This window comes from Lissotriton vulgaris, chromosome 2_1, assembly GCF_964263255.1.
Source record: "Lissotriton vulgaris chromosome 2_1, aLisVul1.2, whole genome shotgun sequence".
NCBI lineage: Eukaryota > Metazoa > Chordata > Amphibia > Caudata > Salamandridae > Lissotriton > Lissotriton vulgaris.
Window position 1 is genome coordinate 885,429,862 of NC_141687.1, and position 24,368 is coordinate 885,454,229.

At 47.9% G+C, this 24,368-nt stretch overlaps 1 protein-coding gene across 3 annotated transcripts in view; it reads right to left on the reverse strand.

The window, feature by feature from the left end:
- Window positions 1-24,368, reverse strand: part of STK40 (serine/threonine kinase 40) — a 401,524-nt gene that overhangs the window by 67,880 nt on the left and 309,276 nt on the right. For all 3 annotated transcript variants that reach the window (XM_086956415.1, XM_086956416.1, XM_086956417.1), the window contains one exon: window positions 11,248-11,367. In XM_086956415.1, the coding sequence (XP_086812541.1) occupies window positions 11,248-11,367 (120 nt within the window). The remainder of the gene's footprint in view (window positions 1-11,247; window positions 11,368-24,368) is intronic.

Below are 24,368 nucleotides of genomic sequence, written 5' to 3' on the forward strand. Positions count from 1 at the left end.
GAGGTCTGGCCGGCACTCTGGGGGCTCGTTCTAGAGTATAGAACGAAGACAGTCCTTCCGGCGCCACTACCGATTTCAGCCAGTTCTCAAGGTACTGCACCATGTCCGACCCCTCCACTTCCTCAGGTAGACCTATTATGCGTATGTTGTTCTGCCGATTCCTACTTTCAGCATCCTCGGCACGCTTCTCCAACGCAGCAAGACGGTCCAGGGCATTCATCACCGTGGCCTTCAGCGCATTCTGCGCCGGTTCTACTACTTGAATCGCCCCCTCCACTATTTTCACCCTGTCCACCAATTTAGAGTGGTCTGCCCGCAGGATTCCTAGTCCCGTGGCCATCTGTGCTATGTCTTGCTGAAGAGCGGTGCGGGAGTCTGCAATTGCTGTCAAGATTTTGTTAAACTGCTGCTGCAGGTTAAGGTCTTAAGTCATTTCCGGCGCGTTTTGTTCAATCTGGCTAGTGGGTTCGCTATCCGACAGCGGCTGAACACCCTCCTCCTTTCCCTTCAATTTCCCCATGGGGGCGACCGTTGGTGGCGATCTTCCCAGCTCCCCGTGGTCTGGTAACAGCTATAGGATTAAGTTTGAGAGCAGTGCATTGCTACCACATTCTATTGGGGAGGTTTAATAGTGTGATTGTTCTCCTGTAGCTGTGGTGCCAGGTACCAGCATAAGAGTATGATACCCCCTCATAGATCCGTGATGGTCTGAGAACCACCCAATCTCAGGGTTGTTAGTGTTGCACCTCCGTTGAGCGAACAATTGAGCTCTACCAGTCTCACAGGTTGCACCAGCTGCAAAGGCCCATCCCAGAGCTCTCAACGTCAGCGCAAGCCACAAGGTATCAGGCTCCTAGGGTCCAAGCTGGATCAACTCGTAGCCCCGGCACTGTCTAATCAGGCCCTCATCACCTCACACCAATTCCAAGGCGCCAAACATAGCGGTTCTCAATTGTTCTCGGGTTCTACCAATTGTTCTGATCCCCATCTCCAGGCAATGCTTCCCTGTTAGGTTAGCTATGCAAATCTGGATTCGCTAGTGCTCCCCTTGCTCATGGGTTCGGTGTCCTTTCTGTGGCTCACTTCGGCCCATTGCATTCCAGGTACTAGCTCCTTGCCCTCAGCCGCGTCCGCTGCTAAAACTCTCTCCAGGCAGCAATGGACCTCCGCAGGTGCCCGTACCCTCCCGCACCTCGGCTTGCAGAGCGCGGCGGCCCCGGGACCCCGCGCCCACCTACGCAGTGTGCGGGCCCGGGGTCCTCTACACCCCACTCACCAGTGAGATGTCGGGCCTCCTTCACGCCCGATCCGTCCGTGTTCGCCGCCTCAGTCAACCGAGGTCCACACCCTTTGATGTCGTGGCGATCCTGGCCTCCTCGGCGCCGTCCGCCTCCCGGCAGCTCCACAGACAATTTGCAGAGGGTCGCTGTAGCGCGGGTCGGGGACCCGTTTCGCGCCCCACCACCGTCTCCTCATTCAAGCTGTGAGCCCTAGCCGTGCCAGTCTTATCCCGTTGGCAGCTCTTCTCCGATAAGCAGCAGTCACCGCTAGATCTGTCCCCGGGGCTATCGTTATCGCTCGGCCGCCATTTTGCAGCTGCCTCCCGTCTCCGCCGCCAGCCAGAGGATCAGCGGAGAACTTTAAAGATCCACGCCGTCCTGCTCTCAAAACGCACCCAGATAGGCGCGCTTCGTTCCCCAGTTTATTGGTGGCATCAGGGGGTGCGAAGCCTCAGTATTTCAGGATTAAAGCGGGTTTAATGGCTGAGCTCGTCGCCTATGCGGCTTCCACCATCGGCTTCCAAGCCACGCCCCCTCGCTGTCCCTTCGTTAATATGAAAAAAACGCGAGGACAGCCGTGCCTAGGGACGAGCGAAACACTGAGTCTTCTAGTGCACTAGACTGGAGTCGCCACGTGGACACAGGCGGGCGATACGCCTTCCAACTGAATTGAAACCACAGGGGTTGTGATCGTAATGTGTCCTCCCCACGTACTCTGATTGTGTAAGTAGCAGGAGCAAAGACGGGGATCCCACTATCTTGTCTAACCGGACATGTAAGTCATGAACTGCGGAATAGTAGGAGTAAATTCTGTCTGCTCGGTGTAGTATGCGCCACAGGTCCTGTAGCGCCCAGTGCTAAAGCCAGTCCTGAAGGGCCTGCGCATTGGATGCCACTGCTGCTGCGCGTAGGGGTGGGGGGTGGGTGGGAAGGACCTGTCTAGCTGAACGTCTAGTACCATATTAAAATCCCCCCGGGTAACCAAGGGAGCCCGGCATAGGGGTGGAGGACGTGAGTCAGCTGCGCTAAAAAAGGACGGCTGGTCCACTTTGGGGGCATACAATGATCCCAACAGCATTACCTGACCGTTCAATTCCCCCCTCACAAGTGTATACCTGCCCTTACTATCCACCTTCACTTCTTCACAAATAAAGGGAGTGCCCGCCCGCAGCCAGATCAATGTTCCCCGTGCGTGCGTCGAGAAGACAGTTCCATAAATTTGCCCCCTTCAACGCCTGCGAAGCTTGTCAAGCTCTGTCTGGGTCATGTGAGTTTCCTGCAGAAGGGCAACCTCAACAGAGTGCCGCTGCAGGTAGGAGAAAATGGAGTAACGTTTCGACGGGGTGTGCATACCACCTATGTTCCAGATCACTATGTTAATATGTGTCATGTATCTGGGTAGTTTATCGCATCACAGGACAAAGGGACAGCACCAGGGGGTTTGGGTCTAGGTCTGTGAGGATCCTATCGGTGTGCTGCCTTTCAAACAAGATAACAACTGTGAAGAATATAACTAATGGGGCGGATCCCCGAAGGGGCATTAGTACAAACCAAAAAAAAAAAACACTCAGGTACTGGTGAGCTATTCCGGTGCAGTGCCTGGTGGGGTGTGTGTGTGTGTGTGTGTGTGCGGTGACATTGACTTGTCTGTGCTGTTCCCCTTTCTCATGCCTCCTGTACATGCGGGAGGTGTGCAGTATGTCATGGTCTATCTTAACGTGCAGTCCCAGTGCGAGCCACAGCGATGTGGAGCTTGAAAATACAATCTCTGCTCTGCGTGTCCCGCCCCCGCGCAGCAGGCTGCCCCCTGGTCGTGCGCATGCGCCTTGCTAACTTTCAAGAACGTCTCCAATGCACTGAACAGTGTAACATAAGCATGGGCACAGATAGGACAAAACAGTTCGTAGCGTGTATATGTTAGCAAGCTATGTGGAGATGCAACATAACATCGTGGTATCACATAAGCTGGTCAGCAGTCTGGGGCGTCACCACAGGCAGGTTCATGTCTTCGGAGATCATGGTGGATGGGGATGACGGGCCACTGGTGCCCAGTTCACTGCATATGTGGGTCTCCATGCGGCCGTTGTGGTGCACTGTTCCAAGGGTGGCCACCTCTTCGAGGGCTTCCTGGCGTTCCATCCTGATTTTCTCCAGGTTGGGTGCAACTGGGTCCAGTCTCGCAGTATGGTGTACCCCCTGCCGTGTACGCCGTCTTGACCTACTCTCCGGCCATCATCCTCCGAGCCTGGGGGCCTTGTTCCTGTCCACTGTCCAGACTCCTCCAGCCAGTCCCATACTTCCGAAGGGGATTCGAAGAAACAAGCTCCCTCCTTCGTGACCACTCTTAGACGGGACGGGAACAGCAGAGTAGGGCAACTCCAGCTCCCTTAGTTGACGCTTCACTACCATATAGTTGCTTCTCCGTCTCTGCACCGCTGCTGTGTAATCCAGGAAGAACATTACCAGACTGTTTCCCACAGTCAAGTCGCCTGATTATCCGGTTTCACGCAGCACCATGTCTCTGTCCGGGTAATTAAGAAGTTTAAAGAGGAACGGGCGGGGTCTAGCTCCTGGCCTGGGCTTCTGCGCTGGCACTCTGTGGGCTCTTTCCACAACAAACTGCTGTGACAGTACCCCTTGAGGCATGAGATCTCGTAGCCAGCGCTCTACGTACTGATCCGGACTTCTGCCCTCTTCGCACTCCGGTAGGCCCACCACGCTAACATTGTTGCACCGAGAGCGCTCTTCCGCATCTTCTATTCGGTCTTCAAGGGCATGGACCCGGTCGACCATGTCCTATAGCGCTATAGTGTGGTTTTGAACAGGCTGAATCTCTTGAAACGTTTGACTAGGAGTTGCAACCCGCTCGGCTAACTTACAGTGGTTCGCGTGGAGAAGAGTGAAATCCGACATGACCTTGTCGATCCGCGCCTCTAGGGACTCCTTGGTTTGCTCCAGGGTGGGGCCGATCCTCTCCACCGCTGCCAGCACAGTGTCCATTTTGGCAGAGAGGGCCGCCACCTGCGGTTCCATACTTCCACTCTGGCGCCCTTGCGAAGGGTCTCTGCCTTCCGTCCTCGACTGCCCATACTGTGACTTGTCCCGCAGCCGGCCCATCGCTAGCTGCTGTGCCGTTGTCATCCGCAGACGGTCCTCGGTGTGAGCGGGCACGAGCAGTTGCAGGCCACCAAAGCCCGGACCTCTTCCTGCTGCCAGATGAAGAGTCAGTCGTGACAGCCCTTCATCAGAACTTTCAGTAAGGGGGCTCCCTTCCGCATGTGTCAACCCAGGGCCCACAGTCCAGTCTATGATAGTCTGACTTCCTGCCCCCGTTGTCCGAGAGGCCTGCCTCCCTGCGTCGGCTAACGGTACCGGAGTGTTTTCTCCATGTAGTCCGTCTGCCCTGTGCAGCGTAATGGTGCCTGGGTTTCTTCCCGCCTGCCCAGCGCGCCACACCACTGCCCGCACCCTTCAGGCAGACTCGGCGCAGCCCCACCAGGCACTCCTGTCCGGTGTTCACTTTGAGCCTGCAGGGGCCTTGGGGCACAACCTCCCTGCGAGACCTCCTATCGTCCGAGGCCTTCCCTTTGCCAGACGTGGCCTTCGCGCCGAGGGCACAACAATCTTATCGCCGTCTCACACAAAATGGCGCTGCCCCTAAAATGGCGCTCGCTCCCTTATTCACCAGCTCGCAACGTCCTAGGCCCTGGCGTCGGACATTCCCTGTCTTGATCGCTGCAGCTTCCCACTCTTCTAGGCACTCCAGGTACAGCCGCTCTCGGTGCCCCTTACACTGGGTAACTGCTACTAAGTTATCCTGCCCGGCGCGAGGGATCCCCCACTTACTTGCTGCCGGGATGTCACGACTGCTCCCTCCATTGTCAATGTCTCACTCCCAGCGCACTAGACCGCTCTTCGCGGGGGCTGCTGGTAGGTGCTCGCTGCTCCTGACAGTGTCCACAGCAGTATTTCCCCCGCGGCGTAGGGCAGACACTCTACTGCTGTCCCAGGCCTGTGGTGTGGTAAGGTCCCGCTTTTTGCCACACTGCCCACTGGCTGTACCAACCCCCACGGGCCTTCAGATCATCGCGGGCCTCAGGATCCCGCCGCCCACACAGACACTCCAGGGCCCTCGTGCAGCGCAGGGCTGGGCTGGCCCAGGTATCTTTCCCTCTACCCAGCTACAGCAGTTTCAGGGCCCAGGGCAGTTTTCCTTCCCGGGCCTCTTTGCTCACCCTGCCTGTAGCTTCCCCTTGATGTCCGGCCGATAGCGTTGTCTTGGGCCGCAAAGTGCCTGCCTCTTGCAGGGACGTCCGCAGCCAGTGTCTCAAGGCGCACCACCACGGGCACGCCTCAGCTTCTCGCCGCAGGGTCCACTGGCGGTGGCAGGCAGTAGAGGACTCCGATGCTGGGCAGATTGCGGCGGCTCACCTCTGGAACAGTCCCGTTGAGGCGCCGTATTGCACAGGGCAGCACAAGGGCAGATCGTCACCGCTCCCCCGGCAGCTCCGCAATTCCGTCTCGGGTCCCGACAGCGGCAGTTATCCTCTGGAGCAGTTTGCGCTCTTTTCACCCCCTGCTCCGGGCCTCAGATCTCCGCTCAGCGCTGCATGCGTGGGGAGCTACCATGCTACATCGGCTCCACACTGTGTCCCCACGCCGGTTCCGCTTGGTACAGGCTTTGAGCACACCTCAGCAGGGGAATTGACAGGATAATCAGGGGTTAGAAGACGGAGCACTAACGACTCTCGTTCGCCATGACAGCTGGCTGGCCACCCACCGCGGCTCATGACGGCGTGGAGCCGTCATGAGCACCCAAGGGGTTAAAAATTATATATATATATATATATATATATATATATCTCAAATCCTGTGATGAGGCTCCTCGCTCACTCCACGCGGGCTCAAAAAACAGGACACAGACCCAATCTCTTCAGTGCCTCAAATCTTTATTTTGGCCAGATGTCTGAGACGCGTTTCGCAGCGCGAACGCCGCTTGTTCACTCGACAATCTCATATGAGCGCGAAGGCTTATTTAAAGTGACAGTGCTATGTGATGCTGTGACCACGTGATTACTTCAGTCATAGACATGAAAGAAATACCTAATAACAGCGTAATACTCGTAAAATACATTTCTTTACATTACTTTTGATTTGCATTGGTGAAAGTGTTGTGATTAATACATGTAAAATACATTAGTACACATCTTGTTTAGCTAAAGTCTAAAATTGATCATACTATAAAATATTGTATTATCCTGTTTGTCCTAATCATGTTAAATTTATGTAAAATACATTAGTCCATGACCTTTCACCTTGCCCATATTGTTTCTATTACTTATGCATTCTTTTTATCATGCTACTCGACAATGAAAAAGTTTTGTTAAAGTGCTTAGTGATAAGTGATAAGTGCTTACACTTATTTAAAAACAAAGTTGTCCATTATCTTACTCTTATTTTGCAACTTTTCTTGTATATGTTCACTTTACCATTTTTTATGTACCAGTTCAACTAATTTTCCATATTCATTCCCAGATTTTATTTCATATTGCACATCTTTTGTATACCCATGTCGCATCTTGTTTTTTGTATTTTTGTCAGACTACATATACATGTCATGCTCGTGATCTCATTCGTCATATTTCATGTTGTATTGCTTAAACTTTCTGCACAATTATAATGTCTATGTCACTCTCTTTAATCCTGTGTTTGTGATATCCCTCAATTTTAATGCTCATTATTGATAAAATATTGGTTAAAAAATGCTGATCAAACATTTCTAAAATATTTACACCATCCTGAATAATTCATATATGTACACCATATTTACAATATACACACTTTGATAAATCCTAGGTGTTGTATCTAAATTAATGTATTATTTATTGTTAATATTATAGGAGCATGGGATCTAATTTTTGACTTTGTCTTCTTCTGTGACATACATTTTAGTTATTGTTAGCATGGGTTTTCTAAGCCAAACACGTGTACATATCCTCCGTAAGATTCAATCCATGGGGGTGTTTCGAATCCAACAGAAGAATGTACCGTGTTTCTAGTTTACGTAGCTTGTTTTATATATACACACACACACACACACACACACTCTTTCATATATAATTTTATATATTTTACAGGGTCCCCTCGCATGGGCGGAAATATTCAAGTGCTTATGATTAGTGACAAGGATCTCCTGGAAGAAAATATGTTGTTGCCCAGTGTAAGTGTTTCGGAGAGGGTGTTTGCACTGGCCTTGTTGGTGATAAATGTATAATAGGTGTAGACTGAATAGGAGGTGAAGGATTAGGAGGACACTGAGGGAAACAAATAGGGTTTGTGCCACTGTTTTTTTTTGGTTGGTTGATGGGCTGGTTCAGTCCCAGCAATGTCCTCCTGAAATGTGGTGCTCTTTTTAGGAAATGTTTGGGAAGCAGATGGTGGTGGTTTAGTGCCTAGTTTCCTAGTGTCCGGGTGTACAAAAATAGTCTTTTGTCACCTGCCTCATTTGTCTTACAAGCGCTGAAGAATGGGCTGCAATTGTTCTTCCAGTTTCTCTGTGCCACCTTCGGTGTTTCTTGGCGTGGAAGACGTTGAAGAGTATTTTGTGCCAGTTGAAGTCTTTTAGATATGTGCTCTAAACAAACTTTAAAAGTTTCACATTTTGACGCTAGTTGAAGGCTTTCCAGGTGGAGGGTACTTGTGTTTTTTGCACATGTTGGTGGAGACCTCCATGGCCTTAAGTGCATGGGGCTCTGAAAGCCAGTTTGTCTGGTTTGGTAGGGGTTTGGACGGCATTCACCAAGGTACTCATGTGCCCCTGTGTGGAATTGGGGTCAGAATACAGGCTGTCCCTTACGGCTAGTCAGCAGTATCTGCACATCTGGTGGCTCTGTCTGCAACTCTGTGTCCTCAGTTTCCTGTTCGGGGTCTGGCAACTGCTCCCTGAAGATGTCTGGTGCTTCTTCTGTGCGTCGCTGCATGGTGGTGTAGGCCCAATGATGTAACTAATATTAAATTGAGGGAACTAATATGGCCGCCGAAAATGGAGGAATTTCATTGCGCATGCGTCTGCCACACTCACGTGGTGTGACATCCTCTCTGCTTTGGTGGGAAATCTTTGCTTCTGCGCACTAGTGCTAAAAATGGCCACTTTTAATCTCACATGCTAATGCTTATGCTGCAGCTTGTACTAAGCTTGTTCGTTTTGCTAAACTATTAACGCACAAGTTAAAATAAAGTAATGGGAATAGATAAGTGGTTTACAATGCATTCATTTATTTTTGTATTCTAATATGTTTCTTTTGGACTTTGCTACTAGCTCGTACTTGGGGCCTGAATACTGTCACATCCTCCATCTTGGACGATGCAGCGCACGCGCACTCGGACTCTGAAATTGCTGAAGCATTGGCATTGAATGGTTGCCAACACTCTTCTTACCCACGATGTTTCTGGGAACCTGCTCTACTGACTTCTAAAGAGGAAGCAAGAAGACTCAAATAAATACAATGTATATGATTTGTATGCCAATACTGTTGGGCGGAATAAAGTCATGGGAAAATAAATTGTGGGAGGGGATTCAATCAATATGAATCATATTGAAATTACATCATCTTGGTATGGTGTGATGACCTCTCCTCGTCATTTCAACCAATCACTGAAGGGGAACACATAGATTTGCAACATTTAGGGGTGGTACATTGCCCTCAAAATGGTATAACTAAGGTAGGTTTAGATAGAGAAATTGTCCGAATAGCTGACCTGTCACTGACCCAACGCACTCAATAGGCGATGAAGAGCAGAGGTGCTGGCGGAGCACTCTGTCAGAAGAATCGAATAGCCAATCGGGGTACTAATTGGCTTTCCTAGAGAGAGGGGTGTGACGCTGGCGCTGCACTTACCTGAGGTCACCTGTCCTGATCTGCACCGGTCTAGTCCCGTGGGCACCGGATTAGTCGGGAGCCTGGTTCTGTTCTTTTTACCCCAGTCTGTGATCAGGATTGGTCATTGCACCATTCTAGGTAAATATAATCTATGTGGTATGTCCTTGTGCTATTTCCCTTTCTCACCCTTCCCAGGTACCAATGTCTAAAGGCGTTGCTGTGATTTCTTACAAACTTTATGACCTACTGGTTATATTCTTGCTTGTAAGATTCATGGTCACGAGATTGTGCCCTTTTCATTCGACTCAGAAAATCTATCATAGATAAAGGTTTTAAAAGTTTCCGAGTCTGTGGTTATTATAAGTAAAGTAAATGTGTTTAAATATTGCCTGTTTATTCTAACTCCCTCTGATTCACAGGCCTTATAGTTTGGTGACGAGAATTGGTAAGTCATGGTTTACAGGTATAAGTCCTTAACGGACCTTTTGGCAAACTGATAGGGTGACTACATTAGTAATTAGTTAGGCAGGACTGCTAGTTCAAAGTGTGAATGGTATATGGGCCCAAGGTGAGTATGGTAAAACTGATCTAGTAGGTCCATTCGTGCTCTATCAGTGGAAAAAAAACAAAGGAGCAGAGCAACAGGCACAATACACACCTGATGAGGAGTCATTAGGCCTCGGGACTGGAAGTCTTCTTAGAAGAAAATCAAATTGTAATAGTCAAAACCCAACACAAGATTGCAGGATAATGCTAAGCATTTGTATCTATGGTCACCACATGCTAAGAACATGTATTTGCAACACAAAGCTCTCTCCCCATCAGAAAAACAGATCATCTTTGAGCTGTAGGTGATTCTGAAAAATCATTCAGAATCGTTCTTCTCTATGGTGCACTCTGTCACCCGACATAACATTGTTTTGCTTGAGACTTGATCAAACTTAAAAACTCTTAAAAGAGCTACAACTGCAACACACTGAAGAATCCCAAAACAAACAAAACACAATGGCGGATGTGGAAAATACTGGTGATACATCAGTCTTTGGTTAATAAAGCAACACTTTAAGCGGGCATACGTGATCTACACATTAAAAAAAAGCTTTTGCTTTACACATTTGAAGATAATTTCAGATATTCCTTAACACTTTCACATTAAAGACCTACTATCTGTGTCTTAATTCTGGTTAAGAATCAGACTGATGAGGGCTTTAAAAGATAACCTGTGTGGGGATGGAATTTGTGTAGGTATTTTTTGTCTTTTGCGACATTACAGTTAAGTGGACAGTCCACAAATGAGGGTAAAACATGTTTTGATGCACTGGAGGGAACTCAAAATCCTCATATTTTCATTCACAGAGAAAGCAGCAAAGAGCACTCTTAAGGCACTGTAACTTATTCATCCAGTTGTTTGGTCACCCTCTTCGAAAAAACACAAATCTTCAGCAGCTTACAAAATTTAGCTGGTCATGCTCGTGGTCGGTGCACATTCAATAACTATGCTTGTCAGACATCAAGAAAAGAGGTTGGACAGAAATGAGCGGAAAAGAAAATCAAAAAGGAAAATAATAAAAAGGAAAACTCTGACAAGGTCAAAAGTTTGCTGACAAAAATGTATACTATAAAGTAGTTCAAAATAGTTTCAACAGGGGTAAAAATAACAATGATCAAAGAGAAAACATGCAGGACAAACTAGTAAAGCCTTGAAGCATTCTATTTTTTCAAAATTACTTTGTAAAATCGCATCAAAAAATGAAGTAAAATAAAGCAACTAAAGGGCAAGGAATGACTTGAGCTTTTCTACATCCTAATACAAAAAGAAATGTTTGACACCTAATAAGGGTGAAACTTTAGTACAGTACTACACTAAGGGTTTCTTGATTCTTTATCAGATACTAAGTACAATTCTCAAGAACATGCAAGTCCACCAAAGATCCAGTGTAGGAGGACATGCATCATAAATCTGATGAGCTCTCTCTGAAGCAAAGCAGTCATATATCATTTATAATGATCAATCAAACAGGTTTCTGTTATTTACACATGCTAGAAATGCAACTCTCTGTACAATTTTGGAAATAGAATACACTCACCAAGAAGATATGATGGAGCCAAGAGATTCCAGAACTTCAGAGGCCATCAGCCGCTGAAGTGGATCCAGAACAAGCAGTTTTCGGATTAAAAACACAGTGTTTTCAGAAACTCTTCCATCCCTATCATGCAATAAAGCAGTACATAAGTATCCTTTGAACAAAAAGATAACTTTTGTGTTTAGTTAACTTTGATACTGGTTAGAATACCAACTTAATTATGCCAGTGTTTATGGAGAGGGGAAAACCTGTAAAATGCCAAGCTAAGAGGAAGATAACATTCTGAGAAAAGCACCTTCCAAGCTTTTAACAGTTGAGAGCAATGTAGAATTATTTGGCTTTCACCCACTACCTGCTTATAAATGGGATGCTACCAGGTTCACAAGTAGAAGCATGGCTGAAAGAAAAAGCAACACCAATAAAGTAATTTCAGCCTTTCTGGATCTCATCACTTCATCACACATGGTGCAGGACCACCCACTATAATAGCAACACCCCAAACCTCATGTGAGCAATGCTAATGGTTTAGGACCACTGTACTCTCAAGCAAAACCTTAAAAAACTATATCCTACTCAATGTAACACCCAAAAGCCATCATAAAAGGACTGTCCTCAATCTAAACAAGTACTCTTATAAAAATTAAAGATCTTCCCCCTTGATAAGCACTCCTCTCACTCGTTCACCACAGCAACTCAAAAATAATTCAAGACACACTACAAGGAAAATGCTACTTACCAGTATGCATCTGTTCTTGGCATGTAGAGCTGCAGAGTAGTACACTTTTGCATAGATTGCCATCGATATTGGGCTCAGATGCTTGCACCTTGCTGTTGTCTTGGAAGAAGTATTTTGTGGTCACAAGATAGGAGACTCCTCCGTTGGACAATACTGTGCATGGGCATTGACTCCATCTTCAGATTGTTTTTTGCCATGAAAGGAAAAGGTGGAGTTTGCAAGAAATAGAATAGATGTCCATGTAAGTGTATTTAATTAAGATAAAATCTGGAACAGATAGAGGTCCCGGGTGGGCGTGTACTACTTTGCAGCTCTACATGTCAAGAACTGATGGATACTGGTAAGTAGCATTTTCCGTTCGAGGTATAGGAGCTGCAGATAGTACACTTTTGCATAGACTGTACAGCAGTGTCTCCCCTAGCGGTGGCTACCTGTATCTGTTGCAGTAGTTTGAAAAAGTGTCATAAGAACAGTTTGGCCCACAGAACCTTGTTGCTTGGTCTGCACGTCAACACTATAGTGTTTGGTGAAGGTGCGTGTAGTAGACCAAGTTGCTGCCCTACAAATTTGTTCTAGGGGAATGTTCCCTAAGAATGCCATGGAAGCACCTAGTTTGCATATTGAATGAGCTCTAGGGGGAATTGTTAAAGTGCGTTTTGCTTTTTGGTACCATATTTGAATACATTTGACTATCCACCAGGCAATTCCTGTTTTGGAAATGGGGTTGCCTTTATGAGGTGGAGAGAAAGCTACAAACAGTTGTTTTGTTTTTTTAGAGGGTTTAGTTCTGTCTATGTAATAAAGTAAAGCTCTTTTTATGTTGAGCCTGTTAAGGGCTCTTTCTGCTACTGAATCAGGGTTTGAAAAAACACTGGTAACTATTATCAATCGATTAAGATAGAAAGCAGAAATTACTTTTGGTAGAAATGTTGGATTGTTCTAAGAACCACTTTGTTTGGATGTATTTGTAAAAATGTTTCTTGTATGGTTAATGCCTGTATTTCCTAAGAGATGATTGCAACAAGGAACGCTACTTTCCATGTAAGAATAGTAACTCGTATTTGTGTAAATGTTCAAATGGGGAACCCATAAGTCTACCAAAAACAATGTTTAGGTTCCACACCGGAGATGGTGGCAGTCTGGGTGGAATTATCCTTTTAAGGCCTTCCATGAAGGCTTTAATAGCAGGTGCTCGAAACATTGACAAATGTTGTCTGTTTTGTAAGTAGGCGGCAAGGGCAGCTAGTGTTAATTAATTGATGAGTATGCAAGATTGCATCTTTGTAGATGGAACAAATAGCAAATAATGTTGCATCTATTGGGTCAAATCTTTTCCATTTGGCTGCAAAGGAAGCTCTAGTAGTGGGGTGTCTGGCTTCTTTAATAATATTCATACAGTCCGGTGGGAGGTTCAGGTAACCAAACTAAGAATTCAGGAGCCAAATCGCTAGATTCAGTTGCGCATTTCTCCATGGTTCTACGTCAGCAGCTTTGGGGAGAGGTGCCATTTTTTATGAGGGACTAGTGATAGTTCGAGTAGTGTTGTGAACCATGGTTGCAGTGCCCATGTGGAAGAAACTACGATCATTTTGAGAGACTGTTGTTTGAGCTTGTGTACAATAGTGGAATGAGTGGGAGTGGCGGAAAAGCATACACAAATTTACCTGACCAGCTCATCTATATGACATTGCCCTTGGACAACGGGTGTGGGAACCTGCTGGCAAAGGTTGGGCAATTTGCGTTTGTGTGTGTGGTCCACCTGCCCTGAATTGTACGGTTTAGGAGATGGGCTCATTAGCCAGTGAGTGATGCGTCTGTTAGCACTATCTGTGGAACCGGCTCTAGGAACGGGCGCCCTTTGGGCAGGTTTTGCTTGTTCTACCACTGTAGAGAGCGATGTGTGCGGCTGTCCACCAACACCAGATCTGCAAGTTATCCTTGAGCCTGGTTCCACTGATGTGCTAAACATTCTTGTATAGCGCGCATCCGAAGTCTTGTGTGAGGTATGATGAAAATGCAGGAGGGCATCCTTCCTATGAGCTGCATAAATACTCGTGCTGGGAGGGAGTGTTTAGACTGAAACCTGTTGATGAGGGTTTGCATGCTGGCTATCCTGACTGGATTGTTGTATGCTATAGCTTTGCAAGTGTCTATCGTGGCTGCCAGATACTGATGTTTGTGGGAGGGTTGAAGGTGTGACTTGGTGTACTTCAGTGTGAACCCTAAGTTGTGCAACAGTTGAATTGTTTGAGAAGTGTGGTGAACACACTGGCTGTATGAGTTTGCTTTAATCAACCAGTCGTCCAGGTATGGAAATACGTGAATTTGCGGTCTTCTTAAATGTGCTGCTACTACTGCAAGGCACTTTGTGAACACCCTGGGTGCTGTGGACACTGATATTGCTGGCCATCTACTGTGAACCTTAGGTAGTTTCTGTGCGCAGGGTGTATGGGAATGTGGAAGTAGGCGTCCTTGAGATAGTGTGGCAAGGAAGTCGCCTTGTTGAAGCAGTGGAAGAACCTGCTGAAGAATGATCATGTGAAATTGATCTGCTTGTATGCAGAAATTGAGAGGTCTGAGGTCCAGTATTGGCCTTAGGTTCCCATCCTTTTTGGGGATTCGGAAATACAGGGAGTAAAACCCTGTTCCCTGATGTTGTATGGGAGCTGGTTCTATTGCATGTTTTTGAAGCAGTAAAAGAGCCTCTTGTTTGAGGAGTGTTAGATGTTCCCCGGACATTGAGCGCTGTTTGGGTGGTATGTTGGGTGGAGTAGTAGTAAGCTCCAGGCAGTAACCATATTGGATGATCTGTCTTACCCACTTCTCTGTAGTGATGGAATTCCAGACAGGTAGGAACTGTGATGGTCTCCCTCCGACCGAAGTGGAATGGTCTGGAGGGAAGTCACGGTTTATTACTGGGGGAGATGCAAGTGTTGTTGTTACCTCTGCCTCTCCCTTTGGTGTCAGTTCACCAGTATCCACCTCTAAAATATTCCCTGTTGGGGATGTTTGTGTGGTGTTTTTGATTGAAGAAGTGTATGAATTGATGTTTTCGGATGCTCCCCTATAGAAGGAGCATTGAAAGGAATCACGTGGGGATGGAGACTGCAATGCTCCCATGGACTTAGCAGGGTCTGTGTCCTTTTTCATTTTCTCTAGAGCGGTGTCTACAGCCGGTCCAAAAGGTTGTTGCCGATTGAACGGCTGATTGAGGATAGTTGTGCAACCAGGCGTGTCGTCTGAGTAACACTTTAGTTTTAATGGCCCTAGAGGCAGTGGCTGCTGCATCAAGGGCACATTTGATTGATGCATTCGTTTTTAGCTTCCCCTCTTGAATGAAATCATTGGCCTTGGTCTTATATTGATCAGGTAAATGTTGCAATAGGGTTTCTAGTTGGTAATAGTGAGCCCTATCATACCTAGCAAGTATTGCTTTTGTGTTGGCTATCCGCCAGTTATTAGCTGCTTGGGAAGCCACTCGTTTGCCAGAAGCATCTAATAATTTAGACTCCTTGTCTGGAGGTGGCGCATCACTAGAGGTTTGAGAGTTGCCACGTTTTTATGGAATCTAAAGGGAGTTGACCTATGATGTAGGCGGGATCACTGGGAGCGGGTTTATATTTGTTAATTCTTGGATTTAGAGTTCTAGTCCCAACAGAGTCCTTGAATATGTCAGGGGCATGTTTAATGACACCTTTTAACATTGGTAAACTCTGTACGTCTTTAGTGACTGTTCAAAGGTGTCTAGTAGAAAATCCTCCTCTGCGGGTTCTGAATGCATTGGGACGCCATGGTATTGAGTCGCCCTTTTTACAAGCTGGTTAAAACCAACATTGTCATCTGGGGTAGATGGCTTTGTTGGATATGCATGAGGATTAAGGAGGTCTGGAGGATCTACTAGGTAATCATAATCGTCCCAATCATCCTGTGGTTTTCCTATAGTTATCAGGGTCATCAAAAGGGTCAGCGTTGTGTCCCCATCTCCTAAATCATCATCACTGGGTGGTAGTGGTGAGTTTGGTGGAAGTATAGGAGAGTGTGGGGGAGAGACAGGCTTAGAAGGAAAAACAGGAGAAGAGGGTTGTAAAGGTGAAGTAGCACAGTCCTTCTTTACAGGCACTACAGAAATGCCTGGTGTGGCCAATTTGCTTTTGTTGTGTGGAACAGTAAACACGTCCTGTTTTAGGGTCTATATTAAGTATTTTTTGTTTTGGATAGATAGGATCCGGTCGAAAAAGTTCTTCCTCTTCTGTTGATACATTTCGGCACCTATTTTTTCTGTTCCGAATGTTTTGGATCCAATGCCTTTTCCTTCGGTACAGGGGTGGTTGGTGCAGAGGTCTATTTAGGAGTAGGTTGCGCTTTGTGCTTCAGTGGCAATGGCGACTGTGGGACAGTGATACACGGTTTGCTCAGTCCCGAGCTATCGGAAGGGCTTGTCCTTTATCTTCAGAGCCGAGCCCGAGCGCGGGGCTTTTGAAGCTTGATTTTGGTCGCGACTGGGGCCAGCAGGCGAAGTCTTGACCAGGACCGTCTTTTTTGAGGGTGGGATTGGGGCAGTTGTGCTCACTCGTTGACCTGGAGTGATGGGGTGGTCAGAGTCGTCTGCTTCGGACACGATTTGCATATCCTCAGAATCCTCTTCCAGGTACATCGGGGCCTTCATCGAGGATTACCACCGGTGCCGGAGCTGCTCGTTGCGCCATGATGTATCGTCCGGCCCGGCGATCGTGGATGGTCTTTTTGGATCTAAAGGAGGCACAAGCCTGGCAATTGTTCTGGTCGTGCTCAGGCAGGAGACACAGGTTACAGACCTTGTGGTGGTCACTGTGTGGGAATTTGGCTCCACACTGTGGGCATTTTTTAAATGGAGTCCTTTCCATGAGCCGTAGGCCCGAACGGCATCGACAGGCCCAGTAGCCTGCGTCGACGACCGGAATAGAGTATTTAAGGAGCGTGTCGAAGATCACACGATCGAAAAACAAAACAGTCGAGTCAACAATGGTTTGCGCATCGAAAAGGTTTGGAGAAAAGATGGTGCCGAACCAGAGCGCATAAGTTACATCCGAACCCGATGGCGGAGAAAAACAATCTGAAGATGGAGTCGATGCCCATGCGCACTATCGTCCAAGGGAGGAGTCACCTATCTCGTGACCACAAAAGACTTCTTCCAAGACAACAAAGTGCAAGCATCCAAGCCCAACACTAGATGGCGATCTATGTATAAGTGTTCTATCTGCAGCTCATATGCCTCAAACACACATCATTGTGCAGTACAGTAAACTAAAGTGTTCTACCTACACAAAACCTCCAAGGAAGGTGGAGCGGCTGTGCAACAAGATTACCACATATCCTGGAAGCGCCAACCACAGATCCTGGAAGCGCCAACAAGATTCCTTATCAGAGACAGAACTGAAACTTCCAGGGGCTTGGAAGGAGTCCTGCAAGCTCTTGTCTCGGCATAGGCGTGTGGCATGGTGAACTTGGTTCCCTGCAGGCATCGCAGAGGCAGCAGAAAGCTATGAAGCAGGCTGATTAGGTGATGCAAGGAAAGTGGGCTTGGCTTCACCGTTAAGTGGTATTAGGAAAAAGAAGAGCTTCCTCAGGGGGAATGCACAGAGGTACTCTATGGTCCCAAATGCTTCCTGCACGTGAACAGCCGCTTTAAAGACACCAAGCTGGTGCATGGAACAACAAGCAAGCATGGCTGAATTTCTTTACCAAGACGGTGTCGCATTTAGAGGACACTTCAAACAGAACTAGATGACCACTCACACTAGAAGAGACTATTCTGTAGAGAGGCAAATCTTTACTGATGGATAAAACAGAGCAGACAGTCTTCCTCACAGAGCCCTGAAAAGCGATTAAGGCGTCTGAATGAAGACCGTTTCAAACAAGGCAACAGTGCCTCCTTTGTTCAAATGGAGAAAAAGCTTGAATTGATTGAGAACGCCTCCCAGACCTCTTACTTCAGGATCTAGGGCTTGCTGCTTACTGCTAGTGCTGAAGCTTTTAAGAGAAGGAGTAGTTTCTTTTCTGTAACTCCAGTTCTGTAGTAGGGGTATCTCTGTTATAGTCATAATCTAGTGAATAGTCCCGCCCATGTGCGTGGACCCCGGAGCAATCAAAAATAATCTCTAAAGTGTCGAAAAAATGCAGAACTGCACAGACACTTAAGAGAGAATTTAAAGACATATAATGCAGACTATCAAAGGCTACACTGTCCAGTACTTCAGCTAGAAATTCCACCAAAAATCCACAAAAACAGCAAAGCCTGTCCAGATTTCCTTTGTCTTCAGTACAAACCCCTCTGGAAGATAGAGAGGAAGGCATGGACAGACAAGCCCCATAGGCTGCCATTATGTGGCTCAGAATAGGATACTGTGCCTTTAAGAGAACTTTCCAGAACTTCACAGTATCCCAGAATGCCTTGCAGGTCTCTCTTACTTTCAGTTCTTTTTGAAGGCGTAACACGCCCGACCTGTAGCATTCTTTACATGAACATCTCTCCACCGGGGAGGAGGGCGGGCGCTTATGACTATAACAGAGATACCCCTACTACAGAACTGGAGTTACAGAAAAGAAACTACTCCTTCTGTAGTAGGGGATCTCTGTGTATAGTCATAATCTAGTGAATAGAATGGCAAGCCCATCCCCACACCAAAGCGGCGGTGGAGAAAAGAAACCAACACCACTATTGTGCGAACAAATTCCGCAGCGAAGCCTGTCCAACCTGAGCATCTGCTCTGGCATCAGTGTCCAGACAGTAATGCTTAGTAAAGGTATGAACTGACTTCCAAGTGGCGGCCTTGCAAATTTCAGCAATCGGGACATTACGGAGCAATGCTGTCGTGGCAGCTTTGCCCCTGGTGGAATGAGCCTTAGGCTTACTCCCTAAGGTCTTATTAGCTTTCTGGTAACATAGTTGTATGCAGGACACAATCCACCTAGAAATGGACTGCTTAGAGGTCGCAAGACCCGTCCTGACTGATCCATAATTGATAAACAATTGGTCTGACCTACGAATATCTTTAGTCTTATCCAGATAAAATTTCAACACCCTCCGCACATCCAGGGAATGTAAGGACCTTTCCGCTGGAGATGAAGGATTCTGAAAGAACGTAGGCAAAGTAATGGTTTGGTTGACATGAAAGTCAGAAATAACCTTGGGAAGAAATTTAGGGTGAGTACGCATAACAACCTTAGCAGCATGAAATACAGTATAAGGTTCATTACAACACAATGCCTGAATTTCACTCACCCTGCGGGCCGATGTAATGGCCACGAGGAACGCCGCCTTCCAGGACAGGTGCTGCAACGAAGCCTTATGAATGGGTTCAAAAGGCTCCTTCATCAAACTGGACAGCACCACATTCAATTCCCATGAAGGCGAAGGGAGCCTGACAGGAGGGAACACTTTCTTCAAGCCTTCCAAGAAGTTTGATCACAGGGATCTGAAAAAAGGAAGTCTGTGAAGGGCTTTTCCTGTAGGCAGTCAATGCAGCGAGATGAACCCTAATAGAGTGAACATTAAGGCCAGATTGCGCCAAATGTAGAAAGTAGGGAAGGATGACATCTTCCTTGCACGTCGTAGGATCACAGTTCCCGGACACACACCAGATAGAAAACCTCTTCCACTTGTAAGCGTAGGACGTCCGAGTGGAGGGCCTCTTAGACTCCTTCAGTATGTCCATGCAATCTTCTGGTAGATTCAAATGGCCATATTGCACTACCTCAGGAGCCATGCTGCCAAACTCAAGGATGAGAGGTTGGGGTGCACCATCTGCCCCCCGAACTTCGTGAGAAGGTCCGGCCTGCACGGCAACCGTATGTGTGGAAGGAGGGACCGGTGTAGGAGATCCGTGAACCACCACTGTCTGGGCCATTCCGGGGCAATCAGGATCATTCGTGCCCTGGACCTGGACAGCTTGATGAGCACTGCCGGAATCAGAGGGATGGGTGGAAAAGCGTAAACAAAGCTGTTCGACCAGTTGATCCAGAGTGCATTCCCCAGCGTCCCTTGCTGGTAGTACCTGGAGGCGAAGTTTCGGCATTTGCTGTTTTCGGCGGTGGCGAACAGATCTACGTCTGGAGTCCCCCACCGTGCGAAGACTTCTCCTAGTACGTCGTCGTTTATGACCCACTCGTGGTTTTCCTGAATCAGTCTGCTCAGTGCGTCCGCCTGAACATTCTGCACACCTGGCAGATGGGTAGCCGTTATCGTCAATCCTCTTGCCAGAAGCCAGTGCCAGATCGTCTGCGCCTCCCGAGACAGGGTGCGCGATCTCGACCCCCCCTGCTTGTTGAGGTAATACATCGTGGTCGTATTGTCCGTCTGTACAAGCAGAGAGTTGGTCCGGAAGGACGGATGAAAGGCCTTCAGCGCCAAGTGAACAGATCTGAGTTCCAGGAAATTGATGTGATACGTGGCCTCCGTCGGAGACCACGTGCCATGGATCTGTAAGTCTCCCGAATGCGCTCCCCAGCCCTGGAGAGAAGCATCCGTCACGATCGTCTGAGTAGGAATGTCCTTGTGGAAGGGAACCCCTCTGAGGAGATTTTCCGCTGAACACCACCATTTCAGAGACTGAAGAGCATGCAGAGACAGTCGTATCTTGTCGTCCCAAGATCCTTTCCTCTGGTCCCATTGATCCTCCAAGCACTCCTGCAGAGGCCTCATGTGTAGCCGTGCATGAGGAGTGAGGAAGATACAAGAGGCCATCGACCCCAGTAGAGAAGACACCGTCCTCACTGTTGTAGATGGAGCGGTCATAAGAGCCTGAGCCTTCCGAAGGATCGATCTCCGTCGCTCCTCCGAAGGAGACACGCTTGCCGACAGCGTATTGATGGTGGCTCCCAAGTATTGAATACATTGGACCAGGATCGGGACAGACTTGGACATGTTGATGTGCAACCCCAGCTTGTTCAAGAGAACGCACGTCTTCCGGAAGTCTGCTTGAGCGTCTGAGAAGGAGGAGGCCTTGATCAACCAATCGTCCAGGTACGGGTAGACAAACACCTTGCCTTTCCTCAGGTGTGCCGCTACCACTGCCATGCACTTAGAGAATGTCCTGGGTGCAGATTGCAGTCCGAAGGGCAGCACCGTGTATTGGTAATGATTGGTGCGACTTGAAATCGCAGAAACTTCCTGTGCTTGTGCGCGATGGGCACGTGGAAGTACGCATCTTGTAGGTCCATGGCACAAAGCCAGTCCCCCTGTTGCAGCTGAGGATAAATCTGATGCAACGACAGCATGCAAAACTTTTCTCTGCGAATCCACTGGTTTGCCTGCCGCAAGTCCAGAATGGGCCTGAACTTGTTCTTGTCCTTCTTGCGAACCAGAAAGAACCGGGAGTACAGACCTCTTCCTCTTTGAGACAGAGGTACGTCTTCTATCGCCCTTTTCCTGAACAGAATATCGGCCTCCGCCTGGAGCTCGCGTAGTTGATACTGCGAGCTGACCGGAGGGATCGCTGGAGGAGGGATGATGAACCGAAGACTGTATCCATTGCAAACAATATTCAGCACCCACTTGTCCTGAGTAATTTTTCTCCACTCTGCCAGAAAAAATTGAACGCTTCCCCCCAACGGAGTGGGTAACGGATGACGGGGAAGTAACCGCTCAGGGTCGAGACCAGGCCGGGCCCTTGTTCGCGGTAGAGGGCTGCTGTCCACCTCTTCCCCTCTGACGCTTTTGGAAAGGTCTTCGGAACTGCTGCTGTTGTTGTTGCTGCTGCTGTTGTCCCAAAGACTGTCCTCTTCCTTTCCCTTGCGAGCCGAACCGCCGTTGGAACTGGCGGTAGGGTTTCTTGTCCTTGGGCTTCTCTAAGCCCACCGCCGTCAGGGTTTCTGCCTCGGCCTTCATCCGGGCCATCTCGTCATCTGCGTGTTTACCGAAGAGCGTATCCCCGGAAAACGGCAGGTTGGCCACTCGCTGTTGAGCCTCAGGCTTAAGAGACGTAAGCCTGAGCCATGCATGGCGGCGCTGGTTGATACCGTGGCAGTAGCCATGTGCAGCTAACAAGGAGATATCCGCCGCGGCACTGATGGCCTGGTTCGAGACCAGCATCCCCTCCTTGACAATTTCCATGAAGTCCGCCCTCCTGTCACGCGGTACAAGGTCCGCGAACTGCTCCATGGAATCCCAAAGTGCACGGTCATATCGTCCCAGTAATGCCGAGTCGCTGGAAGCCTTCATTGTGGTGGAAGAAGTCCCACGTTCTCTTAAAGGCACAGTATCCTATTCTGAGCCACATAATGGCAGCCTATGGGGCTTGTCTGTCCATGCCTTCCTCTCTATCTTCCAGAGGGGTTTGTACTGAAGACAAAGGAAATCTGGACAGGCTTTGCTGTTTTTGTGGATTTTTGGTGGAATTTCTAGCTGAAGTACTGGACAGTGTAGCCTTTGATAGTCTGCATTATATGTCTTTAAATTCTCTCTTAAGTGTCTGTGCAGTTCTGCATTTTTTCGACACTTTAGAGATTATTTTTGATTGCTCCGGGGTCCACGCACATGGGCGGGACTATTCACTAGATTATGACTATACACAGAGATCCCTTACTACAGAACTACCTAGTTATTTTTGCACGCATAAGGGGTGGGAACTGTACCTTCGCAGTCACGCCGGTGAAAGCCATCAAATTACTAGCCTAATGCTCATAATGTGTACGACCATGGTGAATGTATTCTTGTGTATAGCTCTCCAATTCAAGCCATAAAAAGTGATAATGAGAGGTGTAATTAACAATTCATTATTTAGACCACGAATAACTTTATACACATAATTATTGGCTTCAACAATAAAAATATCAGAACAGCAGTTTGATCTCAGTCCTCCACCATCACTTTACACCTGTGGTCAATCCACCCCAGGTGCATTATTGTGCTTGATTTAGACCTATAATGGTATTTCTAATTGAACCTCTACAATGACAGCAAGCCTCATCAGTTCTCTCTGATCAGGCCAGCCTTACACACTCAAGTTACGACTGGCAATGATCTGAGTGTGTTAGAAATGGGGGTCTCTAGTTGGCAATGATTTGCACCTTCGTCCAAGTATGGACCCTTCTTCTTAGTCAGGGTAAGGGAGTTACACTTCTAAAATAACCCCTGCTCACCCACTTGGTAGCTTGGCAGAGCAGTCAGGCTTATCTCAGAGGCCATGTGAAAAGCATTTGCACCTAACCAACAGTAATACAGTGAAAACACTACAAAAGGACAACCCACCAGTTTAGAAAAATATCCAATACTTTTAGAAATCCAAAACGAGACCAAAACGATAAAAAAATCCAACATACAGTACTGAAAAATATGCACTTTGGAATGGGTCAGCAGTAGGGTTGACAGACTCGTAAATAGTACAGTTTTCGTTGTGGCCGATGCAGCCGGACATGGCAACCATTGCGATCGCGATGCGAAGTGTAGCATAGAGGTGCGCCATGTGGTGTCCTGAGGTCACGGTGCAGGCATAGTGACAGTCGTAGAGCGGCGTCAGAGAGACCAGGGCTGCCATGTGAAGCGGGCGGTGCTCGATACAGTGCTGACAGATCGCAATGAAGGTGAAGAGCAGCGAGGTGAAGCAAGGTGGCGTGGAGTACGGTGCCCACAGGTCACGGTGCAAACAGCAGCTTGGTGGCAACGGTGAGACTAGAGTTGCGGTGCGAGATGCAGCGGTGCCTTCAGGACATAGAGCCAGCGACTGTTCCTTTTCCTCTCCTGCAGCAACTGAAACCCACTGTTCCAGATGCAGTGACTGAAGTCTTTGCTGTCCCCGAGACTCCGTGAACAGGAGGCAAGCTCGGTTACAGGCCCTTGGAGATACTCAGCAACAAGTTAGAGAAAGTTCAGCCAAGTACTTTTACTGCCCAAGGCAGAAGCAACAACTGCAGGCCAACCCAACAATGCGACAACACAGCAAAGGGGCAGTACTCCTCCAAACAGCTCTTCCTGCTCTTCATGGCGGGTTGCTTGATTCCAGCTAGTTCTATAGGTCTAGCCTCCAATATTTATACTTAAAATTCCTTTGTTCTCTTGTGGCAGAGAGTGTTTTTGCTCAGCAAAAACCAGTTCTGTCCTCTCTGGCCCAGCTTCCTGGCAGTAAGTGGGTACCGCATTGTCCACGGCAGACCAGGCTCATTCAGATGCAAGGGAATCTCCTACCACTACTCTAAATGCATCCCAGGTCTATTCAACTCAGCCCATACACATCCAGGAAAGGCAGGACACACCTTGACCCCACTAGTGGCTGTCTGAAGAGAATGAACAACCGCAGCCCCTGTCACTCCAAAGCCAGACAGTCAATCCACAAACCCAGCAGAGGCAAACATGATGGCTAAGCAAGAACATATCTACTTTCAAAAAGTGGTATGTTCAAACACAGAACTTAAA